General features: G+C 47.6%; 1 protein-coding gene across 1 annotated transcript in view; it reads right to left on the bottom strand.

Annotated features, from left to right (window-relative positions):
* ARHGAP10 (Rho GTPase activating protein 10) overlaps nucleotides 1-11,830 on the bottom strand; it is a 220,674-nt gene that overhangs the window by 140,499 nt on the left and 68,345 nt on the right. Inside the window, exons 5-7 of the mRNA XM_004685315.2 lie at nucleotides 5,589-5,690; nucleotides 2,833-2,943; nucleotides 1,955-2,059 (exon numbers count right to left, since the gene is read on the bottom strand). Coding sequence (XP_004685372.1) covers nucleotides 1,955-2,059; nucleotides 2,833-2,943; nucleotides 5,589-5,690 — 318 coding nt within the window. The remainder of the gene's footprint in view (nucleotides 1-1,954; nucleotides 2,060-2,832; nucleotides 2,944-5,588; nucleotides 5,691-11,830) is intronic.

The following is an 11,830-nucleotide window of genomic DNA, read 5'->3' as shown; positions in this document are numbered from 1 at the left end:
TGTGATGGGAAACTCAAACAATCTGTTTTTTTTTTTCTCTCTCTCTCTTCCCATTACTGGTGTTTCTAAGCATTAGTTATTTCCCCTCATGGGATCAAAAGGTACCCAAGTGTATGACTAAAAAAAAGGGAATGGGAATCTCCTATCAGCAGTCTTGGCCATTTTCACGTGTGTGAGTTTTGAATCTAAACGCAGGGACACAATGCGGGAGCGCAAGTTCAAGTGTTTCGGTGAACAAGTCTCAGCAGTTCATCTTTATCACAATGTGACAAACCTGGGAATTTTTTCTGCACAGTATCAGCATTTGGATTTCTTTAAACAGATGAATTTTTGCTATTTTGACAGCAAAAATAAAAAATCCCTACACCATGTCTCGCGGTATTACTCAATCTTAGATTTAGAAAAATAGGTGATGGCCTGGCTTAGAGCTTCCAAACGTCTTTCCTTGTGCAACGTGATGATGATGATGATGATGAGTCGATAATGGGTCAACCTCACTTGTCATTACTGTTATTTAGCCAATGAGTTGAAAGGTTTAGATCCTAAAACACATCAGCTCTCCTCTGCAAGTGAGCAGGACTGTGTTTCTCCCAGGTCACGGGAGTGGCCCTTGAAAACGACGTTGCTTTCTGGAAGGAAGGATGGAAGGACATGGAGAGACCCACTCACTATAATAATGTCAGATATCTGAAAAGACAAATCACATTTCTGAACCCCGGGAGACTCGGACGTCCACTGGGGAGATGCAGCAGCGGCTGAAGTCAGGGAATAACCTGCGGCTGTGCTGAGTCAGCGCCCCCCAGGGGCTCCTCAGCGGCTCCCAGACTAAGGAACGTATTAATGCTGAGGTGCGGATGTGAAGAGGCAGTGCAGCCAGAGAAAAGTTCCTGCTGAAGCACCTCCTCCCTGTGAGTTACCTCGGGGACAAAGGCACCAAAGATGCGTGGCAGGAGCCGGGCGCAGAGGTGGTGAGGGTGGAAACCCATCTCAGGGGTGCAAACACAGACCAGAGGTTTGCAGAAACTGTCTATTCCCGGGGAGCGCGGCGCTGCCCCGGGGGGCCTCGCCTGCCTGCACCCGGCCGGGAGCCTCGGGCCAGTTCCACACAGATCTCCATCTCCGCCTGCCATCTGCTCCCTCCGCCCGGGGTCTTGCCCGGTGTGACATCAGCGCACCTGTCCACAGCACCCTTTCCCCCCACCCCCACCCCACTAGTCCTCTCACCAGAGCCGCGGATGCCCGCGCTATCTGGCTGTGGCCCCTCGTTACCGGCTCCCATGCCTGGGGCCCCCAATTCCTTGAGTAACCCCAAACTCGAGCCCAACTCTAGGTGCCTGGGTCCATCTTAGCCTTTCCTGGCCGGCCCCCAGGCCGCCCCCCAGTACCTCCACAGGGGGTGGGCACTGTGACAAGTGGAGTGTGGCAGGTGCCAGGGGACGGACGGCCACGCCTGCAGATACCAACAAGACAAACACTGGCCGCGGCCCTGGGCACGCACCCTTCACACCCACTCGATCTCTCCAATCGGCTCTTTGTCCCAGCCCACGGTTCTGCAGTACTTTTCTCATAACACCCTAATGGACCCCTTAAACTGAACTGCCTGGTATTCAATTATAGGTCAGTAAACGTAGGAAAATAGACAAAACAAGTGTAATCTTGATTATAAAAACATCCATAGTGACTTTGCTAAAACGAAGGCATGAAAAATTGCAAATAAAATGAATTTTTAAACAAGAGCCACCAGGTGGCAGACTTTCGAGTTTCGCCGATGAGGCGAGAGGCCTGATATGAGAACTGACCAGAAGGTGGCGCCATCGCCTCAGTTTCTAAGCGCCACCACAGTTTCCACTTGGTTCTAGCTTAAGGCTTTTCATGGATGGAATCAAACCCCCCACCTCCACCCCCCACCCCCATTGCCGCGATCTTCCTGCACCACACAGCTTTCTCTGCTTACGTTCTGAATGTTGATCTGCAGTTCCATTTTGTAATGATTGAAGTCTTTGGCAAGCTCATGGCCCTGATGGTAGAAAGTAAACATTCCCTGAAAAAATGACAGCATCTAAGACAAAGGAGAAAACAGTGTTAATTAACACTGGCGGAAGTTATCAGAATATAAAAGCAGCTACCCATTTCCCTCATCTCAGGGTGATTCTTCTAAAGTAAAATAATGAAAAGGAAGTCACCACAAGGAGACATAGATGCCTGTTGCTAATGAACCAGTTTTGGATTTTAAAAGTGAACGATTAGTCATAGTTTTCCTTCAATATCAGAGCCACATGCTGGTTTTTGTCAGAGAACTGGGATTCTCTATCACCCATTGGTCTTTGTGCTGAAGAGAATTTCTACATCCATTTATGATGGAGACTTTCCCACAGTGGATCAACACAGAATGTCAGAAAAGAGAAATTTCAGAATCGAAAAGTGAAGGCACCTTCCCATCGTGCATTAGAAACAACTTATTACTGAATGCTGCTAAAGTCCTGAAATTTGGGGACCTTTAGAAAAGCACAGGGTTATTCCACACACCCTACTGCTCTTGCATTCCAATATAACTGCTCATGGGGAATTTCTGCGCAAGGCCAGAGTATAAGCAGGACGGCAGAAACTGCATCTGGGAGCACAGTCCTCAAGCCAGGCAGCAAAAACCAGAGCAGCCTTTCACGCTGCTCCACAGCCTCAGACCCACCACAGAGGGGACCCCGGACGCTGTCCAATGGGCAGTGTGTTGCTTCATGCGTAGGCTGTCACCCTGAGGTCTCCAGCCATCTTCAACTGGATCTGGAAAGACCTTTCTAATAGATCACAAAAATCTAGAACTGCTGCCATACTTACTGGTTCCACAAACTCAAACTTCTTCCTCTCTTGGATTTCCTGAAGTTTACACACATACTCAAGAGACAGTTCATAGAAGTGTTTCCGGTTCTGCTCCACTTGGGTATCTGCCTATTAAAGATAATTGAGGTCGGTCAAGACTATAGTCCACAGGCTTTTCCCCACAAGAGGTTCCGGCAAAGCTTTAATTAGAAAGGAATTGGGAGAGGAACACAGCCCCTCAGAGGAACCACAGAGAAAGAATTCTCATCCTAGAAACTCCTCTTACAAGGCATCCTGTAATCATTTCCTTATGTGGCCACTTTACTTTTCTAAAGAATTTAAGTAGGTATTTCTAGTAGTGTCAACCTACCAAAGACACATGCAAAGATGTTCAACACCATTCATCTTTAGAGAAATGCAAGCCCAAACCAGAAGGTGTCACCTCACACCCATGAGAGTGGCTACTACCCAAACAGATTTAAAAAAATGAGAACAACAAATTCCAGCGAGGATGTGGCAAAAATGGCACCTTTGTGCACTACCGGTGGGAATGCAAAATGATGCAGCTGCCGTGGAAAACAGTGTGGCCGCTGTCTCAAAAACTAACAGAACTAGCACAGGATTGAGCAATTCCACTGCTGAGCATTCACCCGCAGTGCCTGAAAGCAGGGGCTCGGGAAGGGATTGGTACCTGCAGGATCACAGCGTCACTCACAGCAGCAAAAGGAGGGAGCAACAGCCAAACGGGTCAACAGCCAACAGCCAAACGGGTCACTGAAATGTAGTCTAAACATACAGTGGACTTGTGTTCAGTCTCGAAAGGCAAGGAAATTCTGACACAGGCTGCGATCTGCGCTGGCCTTGAGGACACTGTTCTAAGTGAAATAAGCGGCAGGACACAGAAGGACAGATACCATGTGATTCCACTTCAGTCAGATCCCAGCACAGTAAAGTTCTTAGAAACAGAAGGATCGGTGTCAGCTAGCTTTATCACAAACTGCGAAGGCCAAGAAATACTCGGTGAGCTATCCCAGCGAATCAGTGGCTGGAAGGGTCAGGGGAAACTGTCCACAAGGTGACCTCTGAGCCGGGAGGATTTGAAAAGGCATTTGGCAGTTATGTGGCAAATGCAAAGACCCAGCCTGAATGTGCCTGCCCAGAGCCCTGGCCAGCGGGAGGCGCCTGCCTTTGCGGGGAGCCCTTAGGAGGGCTGGGGAAGGGGAGCAAGAGGAAGGCTCCCCCAGTTTCTGAAATGGTAGGCGCACTCTGATGGAGGCGGGAAGAGGGGATCAGAGGCCTCTGCGGGGTCTGAGCGACAGACACAGACGATGACAGAATGGGGGCGTGGGATGAGGGGCAAGGGGGATTCCAAAGACTCTGCCTGAAGTGATGTGACCAGAGTGGGGGGGGGGGTCGGGCAGGGCAGGGTGGAGGGGCCCCGCGAACTGCAGGACGGTGGGCACCAAGCCAGGGGGTGTGGTGAGCTGACACCATCTAACAGGTGTGACCTGTGCTCCGGAACATGTGGTAAGCCAAGTTACCACAATAAAATTCAAATTCAAATTCAAAAAGGTTTTGTTGGAGGAATGACCTTGACAATGAAATACCGAATTAGAGAGTGAAGGCGAAATGGAAATGTGCTCAGAGACGGAAACCCCTGGGGTGCAGGCAAACAGGTAGGCGAACCAGAGGCCAAGGGAGATCCACAAAAGCGACAGCTGTCACTTCAGAACCTGCCAGGGGAGGAGGGGGAGAGGCCCACGGAACCACCGCTCACGTCCCACAGAGGCACGAGGAGAGGATGGAGTCCTGGCTGGCTGCAAGGGCCGGATCAAGTGGGATAAAAGCCTCTGTCTCTCCCGGGAACTGTCAAATGTCATCCAGACGTCAGTCAGAGGCATCAAACAAAAGAAAACTAGATGCACAGAACATGTCAGAAAGGCCTGAGGCACACAAGTCAAAAGCTGCCATTTAAATGCTAGTTTGTGGGCCAATCTGGTTTGCTGGCACCACTTGGGCACCTCAGTAAGTACACGAACCCCAGATTTCTTGTGTGTTTAACAGTAAACACGTACGAACAAAAAGCACGCTTCTGTGGGATGAGCGAAATGCAGAGCTGCAAACGACATTCGCTGCACTGACATCGCGAGTCCTGGGCTGATCTGTGAGGTCCCAGTCCCCGTGAGAGTGAGCAAACACAAGTGGCAGGAGACTTGGGAGACAGAGAGAAAAGGAGAGATAAGATGTAAATGCCTTTCTCCTTACATACAGCTCCTCCAAAACAAATGATTCTATTAGCACAAGTGAAACAGATGTTCTCTCCCGGGGAGCTGAGTCTCCAGAATCAGCAGCGTTAAGTAAGATTAATGCTGCCTTCACATAAAAGCAAAATGGTTTGTGAGCCTATTAAATTCAATTAATTTCTTCAAGAAACCTTGAAAGCCAATTAATGAATCCATTCCTGAAAATAATGTATCTGTTCTTCAGTAGTGATGGCTAAAATAATTGTTCCTGTGAAAAATACACTCAAAACTAAAAATTTCAGTACCATGAATTCCCACTGAATTGATCACTAGATGTATTAATTTCCTGTCTTATTTCACAAGAGCTCTTTTTTCTTAAGTCATGGTGATACCTGTTGATTTTCTTCCCAATCTCTAATAACTCCGGATGAAAAGTTTTCAAAAGAAAAGCTCACACATTAAAAAATAAAATAAAATAAAACATGCAGTACTTATTCAACTTTACAATTAAAGGGAAAATAAAAACAATACCTCTTGCAAATGTGAGTCTTTCTTTTTTGCTGATAAATTCAAATGTTTATCAATTAGACTATAGTTCTTTTCTGTCTCTTTGTCAAACTTCTTTTTTTCTTCCTGCAAATTAGAAAAACACAGACAACTGTGATTAAGTTGGGGGGTGGGGAGGGTACATTCACAGCTAACCCACTGGGAAGCTCAAAATGTGGGTAATAGCTGGAAATAAAGAAAGTGCTGTTGAAGTAGCTGACAGGCCACCGGCAGTCACCAGGACACAGTGGGACTGAAGAGGCACTTGTTTCTTCAAGACTCTTCCTCAAGCCTGTGAGTTTTCTCCCTGGAGGCTTAGCAGGTTAAAGCACAGCACTATAATGCTTAAGCCACCTCAGCATGAGTTCAATCCCCGCCTGCCCCGGAGGTGACCACATGGCGTGGCAGACCCGCCCGCTGCTCCCCTCAGCAGTGTACTTCATCAGTCAGCCTGTTCTGTTCCCCACTCTGTCTCTGGTGAAGCCTCTCATCCTCCGCATCTCTGGCCTGTACCCCAGTTCTGTATAAATAATATAAATATTTTTTGAAAAAGAAATGGAATTAATGAAACTAAATTTTGCTCTCAATAGAAACAGAAAAAAAACCCATCTTGGGATGCTCCTTCCCTGACCCTCCAGCACGACTAAGATACTCTGAGGAGGCAGGTCACGGGCTTCCCAACCCTTAGCTCAGCTTCCTGAGAGCTCAGAACAGGTACCACAGGTCAGCCGCAAGGAACGCAGCTGCCACCTTCCCACCTCGGGTGACATACAAGCACTTCCCGGGACCACCGAGAACTGGCATTTGCTTTCCATTTGCAAGATAAGCTTTTTGAGAAAATTATAGTCACCGCATTTTTAAAGCAGAAAAAGACACACTGTACCCCCACACTCCTCCGTGTTGGCTGTTTAATAAGCATTTCTGACGGCCTGAAGCCATGGCATGACCCCAGGCTATCAACTTGCTTCCCTGTTCCCTGGCCAACCCCTGACCCTCCCTCGGCTCCATGCCTGGACAAAAGGGATATGTCCCCCCCTTCCCATCTCTATTTCCTAAAGTAAAAATTATCAGAGACCTAATTATCTTTCTTACATCGTTTTCCTATTAACCAAGGAGATTTTAAAAAGCACATGAATTCAACTTTACATCTATCATAGTTTCTTAACCAAAAGGGGCTACGTACTGCTTTTTAGAGAGCCTGGGGCAGAACCTCGGCCAACACATCTGAAAACCCTTAGTCACCCCACACTGACGGAGGAGAGAGACTCAGAGCTGATGCCTCTTCCTGCTTTACACCAGATTAATTACAAGCTAGCCATGCACGGCTTTGGAGGGACAAAACATTTACAAGGCCTATTCCTTGTTCTCCCACTGAAAACAGATGTATGCATTTATGCATACAAAAGCTGAGGTGTAGCCAGAGGTGGGGGGGGGGGCAGAGACAGAGTGGGGAGCAGATCAGGCAGGTGTACTGAAATACACCGCTGAGGGGAGCGGCAGGAGACAGAGGGTCTGCTGGGCCATGTGGGTCAGCCCTGGCCAGGGGATCAAGCTCACCCTGCAGTGGCAGCTGAAAGCTTGTGGGGCTAAGACTTAACCCCTCGTGCCACCCAGGAGGCCCCGGTACCAGCAGAGTCTTAGATCCAAGCCTACGATGCTGTGGCCCTACAATTCACCTACCATGTGAAAAGTCACACTCATACAAGCATTCTACTATATGTCCTAGGCTTCAGTGACAGCTACTAAATGTTTAAGGCATTAATATAGAGTTAATCTCTTTCTGCTCTTCATCACTATGTTCTTCAACTATTTTAAGAACAGAAAATAAACTAAGACTAACAGAAGAGCGGGACAGCAAACTGTTTTAAACAGTGACGCACTCCTGAAACATACATGTCAGGCCACGTGGCCTGCAGAGACCACACACCACAGCTACGGAGAGTCTCACGTTAGGGGGCGTGCGTCTGGGCGGTGACCACTTAGCAGGAATTCTGCAAACACTTTCACTCCCTGGACTTCATCTGAATCCCAGAGCAGGGCAGAGAAGCGGTGACAGGGCCTGGGCAGTCACAACACCCACGGACCCAGCCACCGCGGGGGATGGAAATGCCTCATGGGGTCGAGTGGGAATGAACGAGAGGGGTGACCGCTAGGCTTTGTGAAGAAAGAATTTCGCCCAGAAGCAGCAGTACGCCCACCAGCCACTGGAAATCCATCCGTCCCATGGGCTGCACTGAAGTCACGAAGCCAACCCACTTTGCTGTTTTCCAATCTTAGATACAACTCTTTCTTCCTGCATGTGCTCTTAGCAATTGTCAGTACAGAATTGTGTTGTGTTCTTGTGCACAAAAGCCTTTTTGTGCTGAAATAACAGGAATTCTAAAAAGGACGATGTCCAGTGAGCGTTCAACGAAGAATGGTGCGCTTTTCTCCCATAAAACACACATAAGTACCAGGGATGGAGAGAGCACTCACTCTCTCTTTCTCTCTTGCAAGTACCAGGGATGGAGAGAGCACTCTCTCGCTCTTGCTCATGCTGTTTATGTATGCACACACGCACACACAACCTCTATATATCCATGATGTGTATATCCACCTAGACAGACACATGGAGATATATACAGATATACATCTATATATATATATATTTTTTAAAGCTCTATTAAGGGCCAAGTTTTATAAAATAGGGTAACGAACTCTAGTGAATCTGAGATAGGCAGTAGTATACAATTCATAAGCAAGCTGGAGGCCGAACACAGTGAAGGAGGGAGAAGGCAGATAGCCCAAATCTAACTCAATGCAGGCGGCTATAAAAACCACTCAGCAGATTTCTGCCACGTGGAAATACAGGCCGGGTATCCAGATCACACAGATCCTCCAATTTTTCGGAAACAGCTAAAAAGTCCAATGATTTTTAAATGATGGCAGCTTTTTTTTTTATTTAACATAAGCAAGTCAAACAAATTTATGTTTACAGATCAAATATGACTCACAGGAAGTCAGTTTGTAATCTCATAAAAATCACACGTGCAAAAAAAAAGTAGTAAGAAACTGAAAGCTGGAGAAGTAAAGTTATTACTCAAAATTGCTTAAGTGGCCAAATAAAATGCACACTGTACAAATGCCAACTGAAATTCATCAATCTACAACTAAAACTCAAGTAATTAAATTTTGGGAATGCATTAGAAGTAAAATATGTATTTATCTCCTGAAAGGTGGTGTCACAAAAAAGCTGTCAAAATAATAATCGAAACCAAACACTGGTGCTGGTGTAACTGGTTAACTATTCAGAAATGGAAACATCACATCGCATATCAAAATCAAATCCATACGAATTGAAAGGGTGCCAAGTTAAAAAAAAAAAAAAAGAATGGAAGAAGTCATGAAGAGCTCCGGGTATCAAAAAATACAAAAGTGGTGTATATGTATATGTATATATATAAAATATGCTGCAAGCAAACCGCAAAGCAAGGAAATACTGCAATTAATATCTAAGAAAAGCGAATGTCCTGAACACCAAAACCATTCTTCATTAAGCAACTTTCAGCTAAAATCACACATTAATATTTCCATGGAAAAACGAATAAAGAGCACAGAAAGACTTTACAACAACCTGAATATAACTGTGAGTCATCCAGCTTCTTAAGAGTACTAGAATTTTCTGTTGTTTGGAAAGGGGGAGGCCTTTAAGTCACCAGGTGACCTTTTTTTTTTTTAATGTTCAGTATTTTATAAATTTTCTAGAGTGGAGAAATAACCTAATTTCAAACTGTAAACATTAAATTTCAAACTATAGAAATGATCCCTGGAAGTAAAGTTTCTAACAGTAAGCAATAGGGCATGATCTGTGTACACAAGAGCTTAGAGACTTTCTAGGCCCTTCTGCCCTTTCCACTTAAATAAAGAGAGGGAACCCCGCACACAGGAAACAGGAGTCAAGCCACAGGCGCAGGCACGCTGGGATCCCAGCGGCCAATCCAGGCCAGCCAGTGTGTCCTCAGGCTCCCTGCTCTATACACGGCGCCCCCCCACCCCCCCAGAGAAAGGCTGAGCACGGCAGTCTCCCCTGTACCAGCGTCACCCACTGCTCCCTGGCACTTCATTTCCTTAATCCAAACCCGGCTCCCCACTACCCTTTTAGCTCCTTTGCCTCAACCGAGGGATCGGGATCGGAGTCGGGCTTTGATCCAGGCAGCCAGAGAGAGCCAGACCAGTCCTGAGGGGGGCGGGGAGGCAGCCTCGGCTACCAGAGCAGCGGCCTGGCAGACGGCCACCACCAGCTCCCGGACAGGTGCCTCCAGAGTCACCTACCCACGTCCTCAGCTGCCAGCATGGTGCCAGGGCCGTGTGTGCTGGCAGCTCCCCCACCTGCAGACAGCCGACATGAACCCCAGAGACTCGTGCTTGGCCAGCTGATGGGGGGCGGGCCAGAAACGGGGCCACTCAATAACGGCACCTTTGTACACCAGGTCAGACTTCATGGGGCTCACTGAATCCCCACAGGGACAGGCTGGCCTGGGTGCCAGAGTCTGAGACTGGGAGCTTTTATATAGCTTGCTGAGACCCCCATCGCTAGATAAAGGGCAGAAACAGGATTCCAACGGGGAAGAACCAGGGCTGCTGGAAACACCTTCTGGCCACCAACCAAGCTGAGAGCTCAGGAAATGTACTGGAGCACGTGTGCTGCCCCAGGAAGGAAGTTTTCACAGACTTCTTCTTGCCTTTGAACGTGCGTCTCCCCATAGAGGTGCCAGTTTCCCGAAGGCCAGTCAGGGTCTTCCCAGACTGAAGCCTACGACAGGTGCAGGTGCGCGTGTGATTTCTAGACCAGAGGCCGCCGATCAAGTCCATGCCTTTGCTTTGCTTTATCAACCACGACTTAAGAATTTACTCAGAGAGATGATCTTCACTGACATTTTGCAGCCACTTACAGCCTCTTGGAGAGGCAATTTTCATTAAATAGTCTTAAAATTATAAAATTAGAAGGACTCTCAGGATTATAAAACCAAGTTGGGGTGAGGGTCTGGTAGTGCCTGAGGTGAGAAGTTATGATATATGACATGAACGATTTTTCCCACTTTCCGGTTAAATTTCTTTAACCAAATGACAACTGCTCTTGACCAAAGAGCACTGAGTATTATCACTCTAGTGAGGGGGTTCTACTGTCAAGAGAGCACCGCACTGTAACATTCTGGGGGTTCAGGTTTGCAGGGGGGCGGCAGGGCCATCTGCGTGCTGCCTCTGCTTAAAGCCTCATTGTCAGTGCTGTTTGCTCAGACATCTGAAAGAGTTAATTTTTTTTTAATTTATTTATTTATGCATACAGGAGCTGGGGTGTAGGCCAGAGGTGTAGGGGGTTTGAGAGGATGCACCAGAGGCAGAACAGGCAGACTGACTGAAATCCACTGCTGAGGGGATCAGCGGGCAAGACAGGAGAGGTCTGCTGCGCCCTGTGGGTCAGCTCCCTGGTGGGAGAACTCCTGCTGCAGTGGCTGCATGGTTCTGAGCCATCAGGGAAGACTCCCAAAAGAAGAATTTTAAATTCACCGCTGTGCCTCTTCTTAAGTTCAGTCCTCTGAGTTTTCACTCAGTGTACTTGGTTCCTGTTTGCTCAGGGCCTGTATTAATCTCCCACGGCTAAGTCAACATTTGCCGAGCTATATGGTCACAGAGCTGTGCAGACATGGGAACACAGGACAAGCTCCAGGCGGGGACACGCCTCCGGGGGTGGGCCCAGAGAAAGTGTGGAGCTGGGCCCAGAGAAAGCTCAGACCAACTCACTCCAGCTCAGCCAACACCTGTGTCCTGCCATGAGAAGCTGAGCAAGCAGCTAAGAAAATCGATAGCCCTGCAGAACAGGAAGGTCAATCAGCATTCTGGACTGAAGGAGAACATCTCCACAGAAGCTGAGGAGGAAAGAATGCCCCGGGGGGAGAGGGCTATAAGCTCCACAAACCACCTACCAGCTCAGGTTACATAAAAACCACAAGTTACATGGTGTCACTGGGATTCTGGAAACCACAGTAAATGAAACCAAAAGAGCTTCAGTGTCAGTTTAAGGCAAAAGGCGTGGCATGACCAGACGAAAGGACAAGAGAAGCTAAAATGTTGACTCTGTCTGGAAAACTCAGCTGCTGTAGTCAACTTTTAAAGACCTTTTTAAATTCCTACAAGACAACTTTGCTATGCTGACACAGAAAGGCCCTCTAGCCTAGGGGTCATTTTTA

Source organism: Condylura cristata, unplaced genomic scaffold (assembly GCF_000260355.1).
Source record: "Condylura cristata isolate star-nosed mole 26May11 unplaced genomic scaffold, ConCri1.0 scaffold00018, whole genome shotgun sequence".
NCBI lineage: Eukaryota > Metazoa > Chordata > Mammalia > Eulipotyphla > Talpidae > Condylura > Condylura cristata.
This window is presented reverse-complemented; position numbering and strand designations above follow the sequence as displayed.